Raw genomic sequence first — 23,052 nt, 5'->3', positions numbered from 1 at the left:
CCCACAGTGGAAATTCTTTCAAAATTGCAGTCAATCCTCTCAAATCCTGCTACTGCTTTATCAGCTAAGTTTATGTAATATTCTAAATCCTTTGTTGTCATTTCAACAATCTTCACAGCACCTTCACCAGGAGTAGATTCCATCTCAATAAACCACTTTCATTGCTCATCCATAAGAAACAACTTTTCATCCATTAAAGTTTTATCAGGAGATTGCAGCAATTCAGTCACATCTTTAGACTCCACTTCTAATTCTAGTTCTCTTGCTGTTTCCACCACATCTGCAATTACTTCTTCCAGTGAAGTCTTGAACCCCTCAAAGTCATCCTTACAGGTTATAATCAACTTCTTCCAAACCCCTGTTAATGTTAATATTTTGACCTCTTCCCAGGAATCGCCAATATTCTTAATAACATCTAGAATGGTGAATCTCTTCCAGAAGGATTTCAACTGACTTTGCCTAGATCCATCAGAGGAATCATTGTCTCTAGCAGCTATGGCCTTGTATTTCTCAAATAATAAGACTTGAAAGTCTAAATTACTCCCTGATTCATGGGTTGCAGAATGGATATTGTGTTAGCAGGTATGAAAACAACATTAATCTGTAACGTTGTACATCCCCATAAGAGCTCTGGGTGACTAGGTACATTGCCAATGAGCTGTAAGGAATCTTTTTTATCTGAGCAGTAGGTCTCAACGGTGGGCCTAAAATATTCAGTAAACCGTGTTGTAAACAGATGTGCTGTCATCCTTTGTTCTCCCATTTAGAGAGCACAAGCAGAGTAGATTTAGGATAATTCTTAAGGGGACCTAGGATCTTTAGAATGGTAAATGGGCATTGGCTTCAGTTAAAGTCGCCAGCTGCATTAACCTCTAACAGAGAGACAGCCTGTCTTTTGAAGCCAAGCATTGACTTCTCCTCTCTAGCTATGAAAGTGCTAGATGGCATATTCTTCCAATATAAAGCTGTTTCATCTACATGGAAAATCTGTGGTTTAGTGTAGCCACCTTCATTAATTATCTTAGTTAGATCTTCTGGATAACTTGCTGCAGCTTCTACATCAGCACTTTAAAAAAATATGTATATATATTTATTTAGGGCTGTGTTGGGTCTTTGTTGCTGCACGTGGGCTTTCTTTGTGGCTAGTGGGGGCTACTCTTTGCTGAGGTGTATGGGCTTCTCATTGTGGTGACTTCTCTTGTTGTGGAGCACAGGCTCTAGGTGTGTGGGCTTCAGTAGTTGTGGCACATGGGCTCAGTAGTTGTGGCTCACGGGCTCTAGAACACAGGCTTGGTAGTTGTGGCACATGGGCTTAGTTGCTCCAAGGCATGCGGGATCTTCCCAGACCAGGACTTGAACCCGTGTCCCTTGCATTGGCAGGGGGCTTCTTAACCACTGCGCCACCAGGGAAGTCCCTACATCAGCACTTGCTGCTTCACCTTGCACTTTTATGTTATGGAGATGTCTTCTTCCCTTAAATCTTATGAACCAACCTCCGCTTGCTTCAAACTCTTCTTCTGCAGCTTCGTTACATCTCTCAGCTTTCACAGAATTGAAGCAAGTAGGAGCCTCTCTTACTTAAAAATGGCACTGATAACTTGTTTGATGCAGTTGCCACAAACTTTCAATTTGTAAAAAAATGCCACATCTGTGAAGCACAATAAAGCAAAGTGCAGTAAAATGAGGTATGCCTGTATCTTGTTGCTAGTGTTGTTGTTTTTAACATTTTGCCGTAGGAAACAGAACTACTCCTGGATCATGTCCAATTTATTTATAGGGCTTGCGCATCACAGTTTGGTGTAATTTTCATCATATTTTCTATTTGGTGATCAATATTGTTTTGTTGGCATTTTAAAATAAAGTTGCTTTGTTCAAGGACAGTCAACTCCACAGTCTGTTTCCCATGTTGGTGTGGAGTGTGTGTGTGTGTGTGTGTGTGTGTGTGTGTGTGTGTGTGTGTTATCGCCAGCTGTGATATGGATAATAAGCTACGTGTGCCGTGATATTTGAAAGTGGGATGTATAGCTATTTAGATATACAAATAGTTTAGATTAGTTTTTCCGAAACTTCCTTGTTGATATTGAAATTCTTTTCTTAGTTTTTTTGGTCAGGTCACACAGCTTCAAAACATTTTGTTTACAGTTTATCTCAGTTCATCCAAACATTTCATTACATGGAAAAACTTCATGTTTTCTGCAAGGGCATTTTCAGCATGCAATCTATCTCTCAGATAATTTATCAGAATAACAAACACAAAGTCTTAGAATTGGATTCTGGAGAAGGCTAGAGTTTATCTTTTTCTTCTAGAGAAGTGATTGTCTGTCTCTGTCATTTGTTTTCTATCTCCAAGTCATGTCTATATCCATGACATGAACAGTCTAATACCATGACAATCTAACAGGAATAATATAGCTAGTTCAGTTTTAATGTATGTGCTAAAATACAGTAAATGACAAAATTGTGCAAAAGCAAATTATAGGATCTAAGGAGCTATGCGTTAGCCGTTCTTTTTGCCTCAGAACAACAAAAGGATAAAAATATTTAACGAATGCTGATCAGGGTTTAAGCTTTCTTTGTTACATCATTAGAAATCTGAACATGCTAATATGCTGGCAAAAGCTAATATTAATTGATAAAGGTAGATTAATAAATGTTGCTAGTTATAATTATAATTAAACTAAATCGAATAGGTGGCTATGTTGGTTAATTTAAATTTTAGAAAAAATTAAATTCTCTGGTAAGGGAGGATCTTGGCCCTCTCTTGTGGAATGCTATTTCAATGTAAGAAACAAATATCTGGACCATAATTAGGTTTTGCTTTAGAGTTATACAAATAATTGTATAGAATGGCTGTATTCAGAAGTCTCTAATGTGAAGTAAGAACATAATTCAGAACATTTTGTGCATGAGTCAATGTGTCTGTGGTTTTTAAACAGACAAAAATAAAATTTAAAATTCTATTTATAGCCAAGTGCCATGATTTCAAAATGCTTTTGAAGAAAATTTCAGATCGTTTTAAGTGTTTTCTTTTGGGGCTGTGGCCAAATAAATTATACAGCATCAGTGTTTTTCAGCTCCAGTTTCAAACAAAATAAATTTCTAATTAAATGTGGAATGGGTAACGGATTGAATTTTAGTAATTTTTTGGTGAATTTTATTACTACACTTGATCAGTTGATAGGGTTTGTGAGTCATTATGTTGTGGTTGGGAGTTTATTCTTTGGAGTTAGGCAAACATGCTTCCTGACCCAGTCCTGCTTCATATGACCCTGGATAAATTATCTGACTTCTACAAGCCTCAGTTCCCTCATCAGTCAAAATGGGATAGTGGCTCCTTCATACAACTGCATGAGGATTAAATGAGATCATTCAGGTAAAGTGCTTAACATGGTATCTAGCACATCTTGCAGGTACTGCATAAATAATCTTTTCTTCCTCCTCCTTCTCTTTGTTATTATTTTTTTGTTATTATTTCCTGTATTCTTTTTTGTTTCTCACCAAATTTGGCACTTCCTAAAACATGATTTAAGATGCTGCAGTTGTTGAATTCTTAGGATATACTGAGGGTATTACAAGAAACTCATTGGATGAGAAAATTGTCCCTTGGAAATATTTGAGACACAAAAGACAAGAGAAGTAGGAGAACAATAGGTATTTATTTGAATGAATTACCTCCAAAGATCTGTGGCACCTCTCCCCGTAGTTATGCTGCCAAGCTATGGAACTGGGCTTAGAGGAACTGATGCTGTTGGGACCTAGACCTCGTAGCTATGTCCTTCTTTATCTTTACATAGCAATGTCAAGTGGAAGACCGGAAATGAATTACATTGCAGACTGACCAGGATTTCTGTAAGTCAATTTTTTAAAAACAAACTATTTACAAAGTACAATGGAAAGTACTGGAAAGCCTGGAAGAGGGGACTCTGAATCCCGTCCCAAGTCACCACAGATTGGTGTGACCTTGGGCAATAAGGTCCGCATCTTTGTTTCTACAACAATGGGTTTGAACTCCTAGATGACTTCACAGGTAACTTCTGTCTCAAATGTTTTCTAATTCTGTATTTTCTTAGATTTTGCAGCAATTGTACTAAGCTAATTTTTTAAGCTTTCCTCGTTCAGGGTTAACTTGTTATAAAAGCAGAAATAGGGAAGAAGACCTTGGGAACAGCGCAGGACTTGAATTCAGGGTTCCAATTCGAGTTCTTGATGTCTTGTTCTGGTGTGTGATCTTGAGAAATCCCTCTACCTAGTGTATCTTAACTCTGCTTCACATTCAATTAAACTGGGAGGAATTGTAAAACACTGATGTTGGGTTCCAGCCTTGAAGATTCTAAATACTCAGCCATCAATAGATTGTTAAAGCTTTCCAGGTGATTAGAATGTGCAGCCAGGATTGAGGATCACTGCAAAAACCAGGGGGCCTTAGTGTCCTTGCATCCAAGATGGAGCTCCTAAAAAGAATAGCAATAACTGTCTTCTCTGTGTGACAGAATTGAGGATCTAATAAAATAAAACAGATAAAGGCACTTTGCGATGTGTAAACGCATAGTAATGATTAAAGCAGGCTTTATGAAAGGGTTTAACTATTGTTATGCAAATGCTAGGGATTAGCACTAGTATATTAATTCTGCTGATGGGATTCTAACCTTTTATATAAAATTTACTTGCGGTCTCTAAAAGTAGTTGAGGACTTCCTTCCCCAATTAGTACATGGCAATTTACTTCTGCAGAAACTCCAAGGGCTGCTCTGTGACCCAGAGAGGGTTTAATAATGACGTGTTGCCTCAGTGATTATTCTCAATAAACACAATTCTTCCAAGTTTTGCATAGCATAGATCATCGCCACAAGTCATCACGACATGCTTGTTTATCCCTTTGTACTACAGCTTGTAAGTACACCAAACTGGGATAAACTAGCCGAATGTTTGCATAGTGGGGAGAAAAGTCAGCTGTTTTAAAAATGTATCCTGTTCCTACTTAACCTTCGTTTAACGTAATATCCCTTAAGAACTAAATTTTACGTGTCTCCAGTGGTTATCTTTCTTCAGATATTTTCACGCTTTGACACTATGACACATTTTTGTCTGTTCAACTATTCCTTTAGAAATATGTCAGACTTCCCTGGTGGTGCAGTGGTTAAGAATCCTCCTGCCAATGCAGGGGACATGGGTTCGAGCCCTGGTCCGGGAAGATCCCACATTCCGTGGAGCAACTAAGCCCATGCACCACAACTATGAGCCTGCGCTCTAGAGCCCGCGAGCCACAACTACTGAGCCCGTGAGCCACAACTACTGAAGCCTGTGCACCTAGAGCCCGTGCTCTGCAACAAGAGAAGCCACTGCAATGAGAAGCCTGCGCACTGCAGTGAAGAGTAGCCGCCGCTCGCCGCAACTAGAGAAAACCCGCGTGCAGCAACGAAGACCCAACGTGGCCAAAAAAAAAAAAAAAAAAAGAAATATGTCTGTGACCATTGCAGTTTTGGTAATAAATACTTCTGCTTTGCCCAGTAGTGTTGAGTAAAGTCACACCTTGACTTCTGAAATTGGCCCACTGTGGTCTGTCCCTCAGAATGAGCAGGTGTATTTAACATAGACTTGCAGACTTAGTTTTCATGAACTTCAAGGCTGCCTGTTCGGCTCTGTATACTGGCTGCCTTGCAGCCACTCTTCAGGATTGAGTTTGAGGAACACAAACGCAGGGTACTTATAGTGATGGGCTCCAGGAAGGGCTGTCACTGGGTGTGTTACTCCATCCTCTGACCATGTAGCTTTCATTCAGCATCTCTCTGCTCACCAGAAAATACATCTTGGCAAAAAAAAAAAAAAAAAAAGAAAAAAAAAAGTCTGGAATCTTTTCTGTATCTGTATTTTTTGGCGAATGATTTCTGACATTTCCCTCCGTTGTCTAAGTCTGGAAATGATCTCGAAATGGAGGAATACTTCTTTCTTTAGGAATCCCTTCAAGTGCTGAATGTTATTAAGAAGTAAGCAATTACTGATTAAACAAATGGTAAAGTTCAGTGAAGAGCTAACTCTTTTGGAGTTAGAGCTATGTATACTGTTGCACGTGCTTTTCTGTTCACAAGCATATTAATGCAGTTGATAAAAAAGTTTAACCTTAAATCAATATAAATATAAATATATATATATAGTTAAAAATGGTAGGTTGACAAACTAGGGCCTGCAGGCTGCATGATTTTTACATTTTTTAAAGTGTTGTAAAAAAATTACCAAGAATATGCGTCAGAAACCATATGGCACACAAGGTCTAAAATATTTACTATATGACTCTTTAGAGAAAATGTTTGCTGACCCCAGAACAATGTGGAAAGTACAAATAATAGAGCTCACTTATTTTTGGCTTTTACCAAATAGTACGCTGTCTTGTGTTGAGAAGCCGGAGCTGGGGGACTGAACTAAGAACATGCAGATTATGACCTGCTGAAAGGTCGGGGCGGGGTGGGGGCGCACAAGTCACCCACACGGGCAGGCAGGTAGCCCTCTCAGCATCTGAGATCCCACTTCGGTGAAGTGTAATCCGTAGGGTCATTTGGATTGAAGGCACAGTTTCAATACACCCACACAAAGGAAGCAGAGTCACAAGATTTATTACTTACAGATCCCAGAAGCTGGGGGTGGGAGGTAATGAGCTGGGGGAAGGGCAGTGACCTCTGTCCCAGGTCACCAGTGAGCAGGAGATAAAGAATGCAGCAAGCAACTATCACGTATAACTGTATAGTACAGGGGACTATATTCAATGTCTTGTAATAACCTATAATAGAAAAAAATCTGAAAAAGAATATGTATGTATATACGTATATATGTATAAGTGAATTGCTTTACACCGGAAACATTGTAAGTAAAAAGATTAAAAACTGATTAATTAAAATAAAAAAAAAAGAAAGAAGGTTGGGGCGGAGGTCACTGACTTTTCACGGGCTTAACTCCAAGTAGCTATGTGAAGAGGTGCCCAGGAAAAGCACAATGTGCCCTTAAGGCAGGAATCCTAAAGTCAAGCCCTTATCCAAATTGTTCAGACTCTTGAGTGTGAGCAGGGTTATCATACTGTAAAATGCCTACGCAGCAAGTCAGAGAAACAAAAGTTGTTTTTCTCATCACACTTTTTCCCTTGGAGGCATTAATTTTCACTTGTAAAATCAGTCTTCACAGCCAGTCTAAAAAGAGAATGAAGAACCTCCTCTAGCAGAGTCTGTAACGGAATTCTCTGCTCCCAGCCAGCTCTCTGGATGGAGCTGCCCTGGAATCAGAGTTGCCGCCCTTTGACCCTTGTTTGTGCAGTTGCTCTCACTCCCCCAGACCACTCCTCAGCATCATCGCCATCCACCAATTTGCTGCACACCTTCTTTGACCTTGACTTTTTGGTCAAATGATTTTTCCATTCTAATTGCTGTTGTGAATCTGCTTTGCTACATTGCCCTACTTTTTCACCTGCTTTCATCTTCCAAGGCCCCTCTTCTGTGATCCCTTTCTCTACCTTCTCTCCCAGAATTTCAGCCCTGTTGAGGCAGATGCCTTCCAAATCTTATATTTCTACCCTTTTACTTGCTCTTGTGCAGGCCCAGTGTCCTCACTGGTTTCAAGGCAGGTCCGGTCTGCCCCCTGCAACAAACGAGAGCAAAGAGAGGACTTCTGGTGTCTTCCCTCACCGGCCCAGCTGAACCACTTTGGGAGCAGCACAGCTACCCTTTGTGGACGCTGCTCGCACACACCCTTCCTTGTGTTCAGTTAGTATCCACATAGCTTGCTGTAATTTTCTTCCCATGGGCCTCCTGGCCGCTTGTTTTCACCTACGACTCCAGCAGTTTTTCTCATCTGCTAAGTTCACCAGGCCACTCCAATGGTCCCTGATGCTCTTGGGATCCAGCACACATGTCTAACCAGAGCTATTACAGCACCCAAACTTCTGGTACTTTCCTCCCTTCATTCCACTCCAGCTTGCTGAATCCCTCCCTCCTACCTGTGAGTGCCCCTCTACCCAATACACATTTGTCAAATGCTGACTCCATTCTGGGTACTATGCTAGGCTCTACAGATCAGGGATGAATGAGACGCAGCTTAAGCCTCAGTGTTTTTTGACAGGGGAAAGATGATATGCACAGACATGAATATAGAGCAAAGCAGTAGATGATGATGGACAAAATTTCTAAATATTATAAGCACAGAGGGGACTATTTAGAACTAGACTCTCTAACAATAAACATTCCAAGCTACCTAATGCGACTATTACTGAATCAAACAAGTTAACTGCTTAAAGAATATTTGATTCTGTTCTTAACCTCCCCTTAAATATATGGTTTAAGGGCCAAACTTCTAATACATTCTTTTCTGAGTGATTTACTCCTTCTCTGACTCACTGTCTCATTTACTAATACATTATCCAGGCTCCGGTCGAGTCTGTAAACATTAAAGTTCTGTAAATAAATGCAGTTTTTGGATTACAGTGCAAAAGAGAACATCTTTTTTTTTTTTTTTTTTTTTGCAAATACTTCTGCTCCTTACTAGAAATGGAATTCAGTCCTTATTCTGTTTCCCAAGTGCATGGGATTGTGGCTGCTGACTGGTTGGTATGCAGGTGGACTGGGTAACTCATGGCTTTATTTATTGGAAGAGGCTTTGAGAGGTTGTTACTCAATTGTAAGAGACGCCTTTTAAAGGACTTTGCATCTGGGCATCTTCTGCCTTTCATTTCCTTTTCCCTTCTCATTCCTTGTCCACCTCCTTTGCCCCCAAGCCCTTTTCCAGGATTATATCATTATATCAAACATAAATTGGGAAAACCTAGCCAGGACATGCTTGTCTTGAGGGAGACACCCCCAAGAGCACTGGAACTATGGGGAGGTGGGCATGTTCACCAGTTTGCCCCATGTGCCTCCTGCTACTGGTACCTCCGCTGGTCTATTCATTCATGACATATTTTGAGAGACTTCTCTGTGCCACAAACACCACGCTAGCTGCTAGGGACACAAACTGAGCCAAAGGGAAGACTGTTGCTGCCCACATTTGGGGGAGGTAGCATCAATGACAAGTTCACATTAATAAATGTGTGATAACAAATTGATATCCTAGCTCTGATACAAAGAGGAAGAGCTAATATTAGTGTTAATTCTCTAACAATTCTGAGATCTCTGGTCTCTGTGTGTGTGTGTCTGTCTCGTCTCTCTCTCTCCCCCTTCCCTCTGTTAACTGGGGGTGGAGAAGACAGCTAACAACACCGAGTCCTGTCATTGCTGTGGTGCATTATACCCACATTCTTTCTCTTTATTGTGAGATTCTTGATCCCCCAAAGTAGATGGTATTATCTCCATTTTAAATACACGTAACAGAGAAAGACAACATTGCTACTACTCAGACTGTCATTGGGACGGCGAACAAATGAATGCTTGCATTATGGGAGTTTGGGGGCAGAAATATGCCACAGGCCCTAATTTGAAACCATCGTATTTAGTTTCTGCTGATCCACCCAATTCAGGGATTTTATTTTTTTTTTACAGCAGTGAGAGAAAAATCTTTCTTTCTCTGCACAAGTCAGGACCAGATCTCAAAATCTGCAATGTGCCCTCTCCGATGCACGCCCACCCACCGGCTTGACAAATGCTGGATTTCCCATGATAGCTGCCACACACTCGGTTTCTCATCTCCCTATTTCTTCCCCGCCAGAATTTCTAAATCCTTCCGGAACACGTCCAGTCATCCTTTCTGAACTTTTGAGCTCCATCTGCTTTCCGCAAAGGCCCTGGGCACAAGCCCGGGCGACAGAGGCCCCGGGCGACAGAATCCAGGGCGGAGGGCCCAGCTCGGGGGATCCCTGCGCCTTGAGCTCTGCAAGGCCGCAGGGCGTCATCTGGCCAGCGAGCCCGCCACGCGCCAAAGTGCTTCCCAGCCCTCGTTCCCCGCGCTGCCAGCGAACTGAATGAGGAGCAGTGCTATTTTTACCTCCCCGGCTGCAATCCTTTATATATCAATATATTTGCAGGAAGGAAATATAAAGGATTAACAGGGAAATGCTTGGCCTAAGTTTTACCCGAGAAGGTGGCGGTGGGAACAAGAGGGGGTATGTAAGGTCTGGGGTGGTGGAAAAAGCAGGCCGATTTCTCTGGCTGGCTGTTTCCTCCAGATCATTCTGTCCTGGAAATCCCCACACTCTTCTTTCTTCCCCTCTAGCTAATCCCTGGCTGCCAGCTTCCTCTCTCCCCGCCCCCAACTCTTGAGGTGCCACCGTCACCTCTGATGCTGCATCACTCTGCTCCCTTTTTTTCCCTCTCTCCTTTCTCTTCCACAATAAAGCATGCGCAGTGCGTCCCGTGCCAGGCAACAGCATCAGCATCAGGACGCGAAGCCGCGCTCGGGCGCGCTCTCGAGGGCGGGGCGCACGCCCGCGCCGCTCGCTCTCGCTCGCCGCCTCAGCATCCTCAGCCCCAGCGGCAGCCCCCGCAGTCACTGGAGCTGCCGCGCCCGCCGCAGGGAGGGAGGAGCATCTGGGGAGGCTCCAAGTTGGCGGAGCGACTGGGACCCCCGGACTCTTCAGCAGCCACCCCGGGAGGGGCTGAGAGGCGAGCACGGCAGGGGGCGCCGCCCAGCCCCCTAGCCCCGAGCTCCGACCCCCCTGTCCGCGGCCGCACCATGCGCGCCGAGCCGGCGTGACCGGCTCCGCCCGCAACCTTACCCGCAGCCTAGCCCGGCGCTCTCGCTGGCCACACCGAGCGGCGTCCGGGAGCTATGAGCCATGAAGCCACCCGGCAACAGCTCCGGGCGGCCGCCCGTGGAGGGCTGCAGCCTCCCCCGAGCCTCCAGCTGCTCCCGCGGCGGCCCCGCCGGCCCGGCGCCCATCCGCGCCCCGGCCCGCGCGCCGCCCTGCCGCCTGCTCCTCGCACTTCTCCTGCTGCCTCCACTCGCCGCCTCATCCCGGCCCCGCGCCTGGCGGGCTGCTGCACCCAGCGGTGGGTATGGCCCAGGTGCCCTTTGCATTGCCTTGCCCACGGGGCCCTGCAGAGGAGAGCGAAGGGCACGCGGGTCCGTGCGCTCCGGACACGTCCAGGGCTCGGCCTTTCCGAGCCTCTCTCTGCCTGCCCACCTCTCTCATTCCCAAACCGGCGTTCATTCCAGTTCACTTTTTGAAGTCCATTTTTCTGTTGCATTCACTAAATTACTGCCGGTTCCACTGGAAGGTATTCAGTGGATGCGGGGTCCCTAACTGATCTCTGTGCAACTTAGGGAAACCGGTGGATGGGAAATGCAGCGAGCGAGCAAGTTTTTTCTTGGGTGGTGGAGCCTGAACGTGAGTGCGGGAGGATGTGATGAGAATAGTGGTAACGTGTTTCCTCAAATTGCCTAGTGGGTTTATTCACTGCTGTTGGAATTAAGGCGGGGGAGGGAAACTTCGGGGATATAAACCTTTGGCTTGTAATTTCTCAAAATGCTTGTCATTATAATGAAAAATGAAGATAATATGATGTTCAATACATTGATGATTGGACATCAGTGACCGCAGATAGCTGGTCATCGGCAGGAAAATAAAAAGAAATTGGAAAGCTGCCAGCATCTGCATCTCTCTATGGCAAAAGATTTTTGCTCGTCTCAAAGTTAAAAGAAAAGGGAATTGTCCATTTTGTTAAGTGAATCGGTTAACATTCCGTGTTCATGAGTTCCGCACTCAAGTTATCTGTGGAGCGTTCTTAGCTCTCAGGTGGGATACTCTTAGTCCTAGTCCCATTGAGCTTCTGTAGACTCCCAAGGTGGGGGAGGTGAGGGGCAGAAACCCTGAGCATGTTCGTTTAATGACCCTTCCTTCAAGTCCGTTCCCCCTCAGCCCCACCACCAGACTTAGAAGTATAGATTTAAGACTATAAACAGTACATTGTTGTATAAGCCTTATTGGCTGATAACCTATCCAGGCCATTTCATTGTTGCAATAACTTTCTTTCCTGTGTCTCTACGCCTTACCTGCTTAAAAGTAGAAAACTTTGTTTTTGCAATTAATGGAAAAATGCATTTTAGTACTTATGTATTTATAGGGTATGTGTGTGTTTGTGTATGTTTGTGTCCCCCCCCTCCCCCCCCAGCTCCGCATTGGAATGAAACTGCAGAAAACAATTTGGGAGTCCTGGCAGATGAAGACAACACATTGCAACAGAATAGCAGCAGTAATAGCAGTTACAGCAATGCAATGCAGAAGGAAATCACACTGCCTTCAAGACTCGTATATTACATCAACCAAGACTCGGAAAGCCCTTACCACGTTCTTGACACGAAGGCAAGACACCAGCAAAAACATAACAAGGTAGGCAGGGTCTGGGTATGCAAAAGTGGCTGCCATGAAGAGTTAGTTGTCCTTTGATTTGATTTTCTGCCAGAATCTGATTTCACAAATGTTACTGCAGTATTTTATTAGGAAACCAATTAATATTATGATAGGGGAGAAACTGGAGGGAATTAACCTGGGATCTACTGGGATAGGGCTGCTGTCTGTCTTTCCTCTCTGACACTAAACTGGAATTGGAATTTTCTTATCGCCTTATAAGTTTAACAGCTGAAATGTTGTCCATTTTTCTTGTAGGTGCATTGAACACTGAACAGTAGTTAAGCGAATACGTTGATGGTCCTGACTTTTATCTGTGAGGCTTTATGTAAGGGTGCAGTATTCTACCTCCCATGACGAAAACTGCTTTCAATCTGCACCCAGAAAATTGCTATAAAAAGCTGTTGGGCTGCCGATTCCCCATCAGTCTTTCACTTAGAAATTGAGTGGTGAAGTTTGAACAACCTCTTTCTTTCTTTAGTTGGTCAGTAGGAAAAAAATACTTTTTTGTTGTTATATTTTCAGTAGGTAAGCAGTATGACATTTTAAAAGATTATGGTGAATGTAAACAAACAATTTATATAATATAGAGACCAGTTTTGGTCAGCACAGCCCTTCAAGAGTTTATCTGCATTCACTGTGAGCAGTAACTTTACTTGCAGATTGGTTCAGAAAGTGTCACTGAGTCTTAAAAAGGCATTCAGTGGAAGATGAAGGTGCTTAATATCCAAAGAGTTCAAGGGATCTTTTTTTTCCTGCTTACTAGTCATTATTTGAGTTAATAAAATTTTGGACCCCAAGCAGATGTCCACAATGGGTTATCAGTGCCTCTTTTCTTTATTAGGAGCAGAAAATAGAGTCCGTTTGTTAAATATTTTACTTTGGACTTGTAGGATAGGAAGAAAACTTTCCTCTACCCTTTTAGGTTCTTCTGGCTGGTCCAGGAATTAAATTGACACGAGACAGATTAACAGGAGAGAATCAAATTTAATCTCGTATGTATGCATGTGAGGGCCAGAGGCCCCACATACCTGAGAGGTTCAGAGACAGAAAGGTAAAATGAGGCGTATATGCCATCCTGAGCTAAGGAATGGCATAGGGGCCTCGGGCTTCCACGGACAGGAGGGTCATTCATAGGACAATAAAAAGAGCAGATGTTTGGTAATTAGATGTTTGCCCTGCCATATAGATGGGGCCACTTAGATAAAATTTATCTCTCGTAATAACTCTTTTCTGGGAAAAATCCTCAATTTAAGTTCTGCTGGGTAGTTAAGGGAGGGGCAGTAGTTTCTCTTGAACCTGCAGGGTCTTGATTGTGCCTTTAGTTCAAAATAATCCTCATGCAAAAGTGACACATTTGGGGGGAAGCTCGTTCTGAGGCCTTACAGATTATACCTGTTGAGTTGAGAAGAACAGTCATTGTCTAAACATCTAGAATTTAAGGAAAGTATCTATGGTTTGCATCATTGTTTTTATTAGTTTTCTAAAATATGGGTAAGTGGTAACAGTATTTATTCCTATTTTACAAATGGGGAGTTAGAAATTTAAGGCCTTCAGGTGCCTTTCCCAGGATTGTAAAACAGCTGATGTAAAATTCAAGAGGCCTGAATATTTAATATTTACAAGTCAGGCTTCTGAGAAAATGCTTCCTTCATATCGGATGTTATTGGAGAATTTAACTTTGCTTCACGGTGCTGTGAAGAGGCTGCTACCCGCCTTGGCTGAGATGAAGGGATCTCCTTGCTCATGGCCCTTTTCTGATCTGCTCCTATGTAACTTGACGGCTTGACTCCTGGATCCTGTCTACCCGTTTGTCTTGTTGATAGGAGGAGTGGGTAGTGTCTTTAAGGAAGAAGAATCCAAGTTCCTCTTGATAAAGGCATTGAGGCCCATTTTATGGTTTTTCTACTAATTAATAAGATCCTCTATGGTTAAGTGACAAGTTCTCAAATTCCAGTGCCTTTGCATAAGATGCTGGAGGAAGAAAAAACATGGCCTGAAAGCCTATTTTAAAGAATGCTCAAGCCCTCTCGAGTTTGGACTTGAAGGGAACTTTAGTGAAACTTCTCTAATAACTGAGCTGTCGGTGGCTATGGCTAACTCCTGTCTTCTAGTCTAACCTTATTTGATTGCTTTGTTTGGTGGGACTTGGTTTGACTACAGTATATCTGAATTTTTATGATAGTAAGATTGTTAAAACTTTACCCACCACTCATGTAGAGGAATAGATTTCTTAGTAGGGAGCACACACTTGCTGTTGGAATGATTTTACCTCTCCACTTCCACCCTCCATAGTGGTTAGGTTTCTTTTATCTTCAAAAAAAAATGTTTATGTAGAAATTATATTTGAAAGCATTTTTCTTCTTTTCTTATTAGTTTGACTCAACAAGTATTTGTTGCACATTTCTCATGTGCAAAGTAGTATGGTGAAGATTCAGAGATAAGAGATAAGGGGTACAAGGATGAACAAGACAAGGTCTGTCCTCCAGGAGACACAAAAATGAGATAAGCAAGATTCTAAAAAGCGCTCTTATACAGGGATAAACAGTGTTCTTCCTGTATGGGTTCCCTGAAACTTCCCTCTGTGTTTCTATGATTTCCCTTGCACTTCTGTTTTGAAGCATCTCTTGAACTAGTTGACAAAGTGTTGCATGTGCTTTCTGCTGTATCTTTGGATGACTTGCCTCATCATAGTGATGGGAGATACTCGTCAATTCAGCTGCTTTCCAAATGTTTCAGTAAGAGAAAAAGTATGGAAGTTCGTTATTTTTGCCTTTATAAAAGAAGTTTTGATTTTAATATCTGTGTATTAGTTACCTTTCTTTCTCCCCTGATTTCATTGCGCCCAAGCACATTTTAATGAATGCCTTAGAAATGCTGAATCACTGTGCCATTCTCCTGGAATCCTAGATTGGTGGGTAGAGGTGGAGAGGGAAATTCCCAGATATAGGTTATAGGGCAGAGCTCCATATTTATTTCGTAAGTATTTAAAGTTGAGCAGGGCTTACTACTTTACAGTTGTGAGAGTTAAGATGTTTGTTAACTCTTTCAAAATTGGTAAGTTTAAAAGCAGACTGTGCAAAGCAGGCTGTCATACTAGTGTTTCTGAAAATCTTAAAGTTTTCTTTGTCAAAGATTGCTTAGGAATCTTTTTATCTCCAGATAGGGTTATATATAACTTATTGTCCAAACTGTGACATTTTTTGAGAGTGAAAGTAGGCACGCTTAATAATTATTCCAGGATGATTGCCATAAACCTAGATGGTCCAGAGCAGACTGGGAACATGGTTATCTCAGATCTAAACAGTTATGTCCTTTGATTTTTGGCACTTAACCCAATTCAGGTTTCTTTATAGACAGCTTTATTTTCTGATGATTTATTGTAATTTTTTTCTTACTAACTAGGAGGTTAATTTACCACCATGTAGAAGTAATAGGGTCTGAAATGGAAACGTTTTGTTTTGCTTTGTTAGCAAGACTTATCTTCTTCACCTGTAGAACTTTTACAAGCATAAATGGAATTTTATGATGACTAAACATAAGCATTTTATCAACCGTTAATTCAATATTTGGATAAAATATACATTTAAAAAGAGGCAGAAACAATTTAGATTAATTAATTCGTAGATAATCCTATGAGATCTATTCCTGAGAATGTTAATGAACCTGTGGAGGAAGAAAAATAATGTTTCTTCTACCCTTCCAGGTTCTGGGCTGAGACACACCCTGTAATAAAAGACAGGTTAACAGGAGAAAATTAGAAGTTTAATGACACGTATGCCTCCTGTGTACATGGGAGAGACACAGGAAAACTGAGTAACTTTGAGATGGCCCAGCCATCAGCTTAAATAACTGTCCAGCTAAAGACAAGATGATGGGAGGCTATCAGGAAAAGCACAGTAAATGAGGGTAAGGTTGTTACACAGATTTAAATCGTTGCCTTTTATGCTGATAATGTGTTTCTGGAGATTTCGAGTATCCTCCTCTTTCTGGTACAGAGAGGGAAACACCCTTACAAATGGAGATTTCTTACAAATATAAATGTCTCTTACAGAAGAGTAACTTCTGCTTGGTTTACAGAGCTGCTCCTGTGTCCACTGTTTCTTAAAAATAAGCAGCCGAAAATAATGTTTATGCCAAAGAGGCATATTTTGGGAGAGTATATTCTGCTCCCCTTCAAAACTTTTCCTGAAACTTGCCTTTAGTCAAAAACTACTTGCCTTGAATCCTACTTACTTAGATTCTCTTCTCTTGCAGTTGGGAAGGGATGGAAGAGGTACATTATGTACAGCACAGGGTCTGGGGAAAGATGAAAGTCATCTCCTTGGACTTGAGATATGGCCCAGTCTTTTGTTACCTTCCCTACTGTGCTGGGGAGTCGGACCTGCTGTATTGAATTAAGAACATACAGATTATGACCTGCTGAATGAGGGGGCACAAACCACCCACACGGGTCAGCAAGTATCTCCCTCAGCATCCAAGCTTCCACTTTTGGGACGTGAAAACCACTGGGTCGTTTTGACTGAAGACACAGTTTCAATACACCCACACAAAAGAAGTAGAGTCACAAGATTTATTATTCACAGATCCCAGAAAAGGTTGGGGGACAATGAACGACGAGGGGGGAAAGGACAGTCCTTTGTCCCAGGTCACCAGTAAGCAGAAGATAGAGAGGGTAGCAAGCATCTATCACTTATAAGGTGGTTGGGTCAGAGGTCACTAACTTTTCACAGGCTTAACTCTAAGTGATTATTTTAAAAGGCATCTGGGGAAAGCAAAGAGGGACTTATGGTAGGAATCCCAAAGTGCAGTCCTTATCTAAATGTCCAGACTCTAGGTGTGAGCAGGGTTTCCAGTCTGTAAAATGCCTAGGCAGCAACTCAGAAAAACAAAAGTTGTTTTTTTCATCACACCTATTCCCACCGCCCCAGGCTGAAGAGAGAGAAGAGAGACATTTAAGTAAATTTAGATCACGATGATTATCATTACTTCCTACTCTGTTTCAGGACAAAGCTGGTTCCACGTTACTTGGCCATCCAGAAGCCAGCTGCTCCACTGCTCCCGGTGTGGATCAGCAGAAAGAAATACTGGGTCCTTAGAACTGGTCGTGTGGCAACTATTAGTTTATTTGGTAATACGAACTTTGGTATTGGCCTCAGCGGCCTTCCCAAGTTTTCTAGGTCTTCCTAAGCAGTCATTACAGAATTGTAGTACGTAGAATTCAGGCTTGTAACGGTTTTCCTTGTAATGCCGGGCATATTGTAGGCTGTCAGTAAATATCTGTTGAATGAATTGATGGTTGAACACTCCTATCTATGTTAGAAAGAGTGCAGTGCTTTCTGTGAAATTTCATGTTGTAATCAAATTGACATTCAAAAGCGCCTTAAGTTACTGTTAAGCATTTTTCGCACTGTGACAGAGCGGCAGGAGAGAGAAGTTTGATCTCAAGTTATTCGCACTGCATAAATCACACTTACGCGACCTAAAATCATGAGAATACCTGTATTAACAATTCTTAGATTATCCCTCTCAGTGTCACCTACCATTAACATGGGTAATCACAAGCTGACCATGTGGGAGATTTTGTCATTGCTACTGGTTAATTCTCAATGGTGGAGCCCAAGGTGTCCACTCATATAGTTTCCAGTCAATCAGATTTACATCTGTGAGGCGTTCAGTTCTGTTTGGCAAATACCTGTTTTGAAGCAGGCACTGTGCCAGACCCTGGGAAGAGCGAGGAAGAGTAACACTCAGTCCCTACCTTTGCTCGTGACTTGCTGGGCATCAGAAGGCAGCTGGCGGTGTGTGTGTGGTTCCTGTCAGTGCGTTGCTAGTTGTAGGAACAAAGGGCTGTGGGGACTCAGGAAAGTCAAAGAAAACCTCAGAGAGGAAGAAACAATGGAGCTGGCCCTAAAGAGCAATTAGGAGACAAGTTTTCGGGAGGTGGAAAGAGGGTGGAGGGTGGAGGAGGTAGAGTGGGGCCCACAGTCAGCAGGCAAAGGCTCTGCCCTGCTGGAGACAGTGTGGTGAGTGTGAGAAGGGGAAACCCAAGTGTGGGAAATTTAAAAGAATTGGACATCATTGTTACATTCATGGTCAATTTTTAAAAAGTTCACTTGATTCCTCTAGAAATCCAATACGTGTTTGTCAGATGTAGCAGTTGAGAGTTATAGTTAGTGTCTTCACAAAGGACAAACAGCTAGTAAGGGGCAGACAGAGTCAGGATTCGAACCCAGGTCTTATCCTTTGCAAAAGTCCAGGCTGGAGAGAGACCAGGGTGTGTTGGGTACGGCAGGCAGCAAAGGGGAAAGGCTGTGAAGGGGAAGGCTGTGGAGAGATCAAGGGTTTGGATTTATTTTGTATCAAATGGCTCACCTCCTGATGCGTCCGGAGGTGAGCAAATGGTTGGTTGAGCATTGATTGAGTGCCAATTCTGTGGCTCCTAAGGGAGCTTACCTTCTAGTGGGAGGAGACAGGCCATAACCGCAATAGCAAGAGCAGCACAGAGATTTCAGGTATTGACGAGCGCTTGAAGAAGATAAGGTAGCGTACGTGGTGGAGAATGGTGGGTGGGAGGGTTGCTCTTGAAGAATTGGAAGATTGGGCCTACGGTCTTGGGTGAGAGTAACCTACCTACTGTGGTTCCTCTTTAGATGGGGTGGGCGCGTGCTGTTTCAGTGGCCCCCACCTGCACTCCTTGTTGCCGAACGCCACCCGTCCTCGTTTCTGTTACTCGCCCAGCTCCTGTAGGCATTTCAGTTTGGACCCTAGTCTTTGATTCTTCTCTCTCACGAAGTCTGGACTATTTTTGATCATTTCACCCAGCTGGATTGATCTGATGGCCGCCATGCTTTCCAGCAGTACGTCGTGCTGTCCAAGGTCTTGCTTTCGCATGCATGTGTCCCTACATAACATTTTCTGCTCTTTCTACTCCTGGGTTGGCTCCTTCCTGCTGACTATATAACTGCTTGTGTCATTCTGTCTTCACTTATTCTCAGGTTTTGTTAACAGATTGGGCCACTATCCTTCTCTCTATAGCCAGTCAAAAAATAACAAGTGCATTATTTGCTCAGTGATTTTGGCTAGGGTTGGTGGCATCATGCAGGCTGAGGGTAAAGACAGGCAGGAAGAGAGCTGTCCTGGCCACCTTGCTCACTTTTCTCGGTGGTGGTGCTATTTTCCCAGCCACCTAAGAGTGAACCTTGGGAGTCATCGTTGACTCTTTTCTCTCCTTCATCTTCTGTCTATAAATAGTCACATATTGAGTCCTGACGTTTCTCCCAAATCCATCCTTCCCTCCTCCTCTGTATTGTGTTCTTGTCATAGCCTCTTGTCTCTCTCTCTCTTTCTCTGTCAATCCATCAGTCCCACTGCTGACAGATTAATCTTCCTGGAACACTTAGTGCATCACGTGACTCCTTTTATCCACATGCAACAAGCATGATTTCAGCAGATGAATTTTCCTTGTGGAGTAAAGGGGAGAAAGTGAAATGCTCTGGAGGAGAGCTGTTGCCCCTGCCCCCCTTCTGATTACTACCCATTTGCTGGTCCATTCTCCTTTCAGCATTTTTCCAGGCCTGTTTACCCAGGTCAGTGCATGGCAGGAGGTAGTTTTATCTGGACAGCTCCATTGATATCTGTCCAAATTCTGGGGCTAGTTATGGAAAACGCTCGTGATCAGTAGCAGTAACCCAAACTGTCAGTAATGTGTTCTCAGGCTTTTGTTTTAGGTTCAAATATGGTTAAATTCCTGCTTCAGAAGGTCCTTCCTCTCCATCTTTAGGATCTGAGTAATTAATTCTCCTAGAGAATAAGTTTTCTGAATGAAAATATTTTATTCCTCTCAAATATGTATGTAATCATAAAGCTTTATTCACACAAAGTATTAAATTCACAAATGATGGTCTTAAGACCATGGTCCATGGTCTTATGAAAGACTCATTCATTCACATAATTCATTCTTTCACAATCCACCTAGCATCTGAATTTTGCAATTTTACAAAGGAGTTTTTGTGTTTAGAATTTATATAAATTCAGTACAATTTTAATCAAATCCAATGCTAGGAATTCTATTATAAAAGGGTAGATCCAGTTATTTTAGTTAGAATAATGAGAAGTTGAAAACAATTACGTTCATTCACAGCAAATCAAGATACAGTTTTTGCATTTCACAGAGTATGTATCCATCACTGGGTACCCAGTCTGGACAGAGCCAGACCTGTGAATTAGCTCCATGCTCCAAATAAGGTTTTGTTATATTGTTGTCTTCTCTGGTTAAAGAGTAGACAGAGGCTACTTTTCCTCATCTGGAACATTACAGATTAGTGAATTCGAAATCTATGTTCAAGTCTGTTGTAAAAGCTGTTTATTTGTCAACAAGAACTACCTTAATGCTAAATGTTCTCAAAGCTTTCTATTTAGACATGGAATGGATAGAAATTCAAATAAGTCTCCTCTACTGATAGACACTAATTACAGAGAGTTAAGTTCAAACAAACCAATGAATAGAGAAGTGTAACTGGGAGCCTATAACCAGTGACTGTATTGCCCTTTAGCTTTGATCTATTATTATATAGTTGGGGACATTCATCTCTTTCTTATTTGCATGGCAGTGTCCACATGAGGCAGTCATTCTAGCACATTTTAAATCCTAGGTGGGAGGGGGAACAAGATAATCACATGCCCTTGGACCACCTCCTTCTGCCCTCAGTGGGGCTAAAGATTAATTTTAGAAATCAAATCTGAGCACACCTATAGAGGCATATCATACAAAACATTTCAGAGCCATTCATTTTTGAGTATCTACTGAATTCTAATATCTGTTCCAGTGCTTCCTTTCCCTTATTGTGGATGTTCAAAAATTTGCTATATCAAGTTGTAGTCTGGATCACTTAATTGGGTGCTTTGTGCTGTCTTTTAATTGCAAACAGGCTTGTGAATACCATATACCATAATAGTTAATAGTTGTGTTGCAGATGGCCTCCACTAATGATATAAATCAATCAACACTTAGAGGAGTCTTCCATCCTGCATGTGCCTCCTTGCCCTTTGCTTTTTCAGCTAAGAAGATAGAATGCATTAAACCAACCCGTACTCACTCAACGATACACTGGTAGTAACAAATACAATATTCACTTTGCAGTGAACCTAAACAGTTTTGTTGAGGCATTTTCATATCTATAATCTCACATGGTCCTCACAGCAATAAAACAAGTTTTTTTTAATTCTTTTTATTGTGGTAAAATAGAAATAACATAAAATTTACCACTTTAACCATTTAAGTGAAATTTTGGGCTTTGCCTCTTAACTGCCTTAACCAAGAGGAGTTCATACACTGACTCCCCTTCTCTTATAAATCATGGCTAAAAATAGTTAGTGAACTCTTGTTAATTACTATGGTCTGTCCTGTACAATTTAGTGGACTTTCATCTCTGTAGAATGTTCAGACCATAGTTAGAGGCATTTATCACTCCTGGGCAGCATAAAAGCAATCACTTGTTCCCTTCAGAACCAGTGGGACATTGGGATGATGCTGTCTTGTTATTTTTTGGCTTTGCAACAGTGCATGAAACATTTTTTTTGGAAATAGTTAACTATTTTTGTTTCCCTTTCTAAAGAAATATATCTGTATTTTTTTTATTCTTTTATTTGGGACATTAATCCTTTTAAGATCTGGTGATGCACTTTAGGATTATTACCTGAATAGTATATTTATAAACTATCCTGTCTGTTTATCAGATCTTACATTGTTTTTCCATTTTAGTTTTCTAGAATTTCTGGCTTTCCCCTGACATGTTTTTAACACCCTAATGTGTTAAAAGTTTGGGAACTTAATTGATTAATTTGTGTGAAAAACTTCTTTGTTGTGTAACATTTAAAAATCTTGGTTCTTTCACAGAGAGCATAATCTCTCCCTTGATACCCAGACTACATATCCAGCTATTTATCTTGTATCTCCACTTGGATATCTAATAGGCAACTCACACTTAATACATCCAAAACAGAACTTTTTTTTTTTTTTTTTTGCGGTAAACGGGCCTCCCACTGCTGTGGCCTCTCCCGTTGCGGAGCACAGGCTCTGGACGCGCAGGCTCAGCGGTCATGGCTCACGGGCGCAGCCGCTCTGCGGCATGTGGGATCTTCCCGGACCGGGGCAAGAACCCGTGTCCCCTGCATCGGCAGGCGGACTCTCAACCACTGCGCCACCAGGGAAGCCCCAAAACAGAACTTTTGATTCTAATATCTCCTACCCCAACCTGCTCCTTCCACATTCTTCCCATTTGAGTAAATCGAAGATCCTTCTTCCAGCTAAGCTCAAGAGACTCAACCCTTCTATTTCTTTTAAGCATTACCCCAAGCCATGAAATCTTGTTGGTTCTCCCTTCAGAGCTGTTCAGAATCTGACCATTTCTCACGGTCTCCATTGCTGCCAACCTGGTCTAATCTACCATTACCTCTCGCTTGTAGTATTAAAATATCTTCCTACCTCTTATCCCTGCTTTTGTCCTATTCCTGTCAGTCTGGCTCTAGTTTGTTTTACACATTTCAGGCAAAGTGATTCTTTTAAATACTAACTGTGATCATGCCACTCTTCAGCTCAATAACCTGCAAGAGCTTCCTTCCCATCTCAGTCAGAGTGACTTTTTTTTTTTTTTTTTTTTTTTTTTTTTTTTTTTGCGGTACGCGGGCCTCTCTCTGTTGTGGCCTCTCCTGTCGCGGAGCACAGTCTCCGGACGC

General features: G+C 42.2%; 1 protein-coding gene across 2 annotated transcripts in view; it reads left to right on the top strand.

Annotated features, from left to right (window-relative positions):
• Positions 1 to 12,183: 12,183 nt before the first annotated feature.
• The window catches only part of ADAM23 (ADAM metallopeptidase domain 23), a 163,687-nt gene continuing 152,818 nt past the window's right edge, over positions 12,184 to 23,052 (top strand). For both annotated transcript variants that reach the window (XM_060016230.1, XM_060016229.1), the window contains exon 1: positions 12,184 to 12,297. In XM_060016230.1, the coding sequence (XP_059872213.1) occupies positions 12,184 to 12,297 (114 nt within the window). The remainder of the gene's footprint in view (positions 12,298 to 23,052) is intronic.

The sequence above is a fragment of the Delphinus delphis genome, chromosome 7 (genome assembly GCF_949987515.2).
Source record: "Delphinus delphis chromosome 7, mDelDel1.2, whole genome shotgun sequence".
NCBI classification, from domain to species: domain Eukaryota; kingdom Metazoa; phylum Chordata; class Mammalia; order Artiodactyla; family Delphinidae; genus Delphinus; species Delphinus delphis.
The sequence above is the reverse complement of the archived record's forward strand: the minus strand, read 5'-3'. Positions and strand labels throughout refer to the sequence as shown.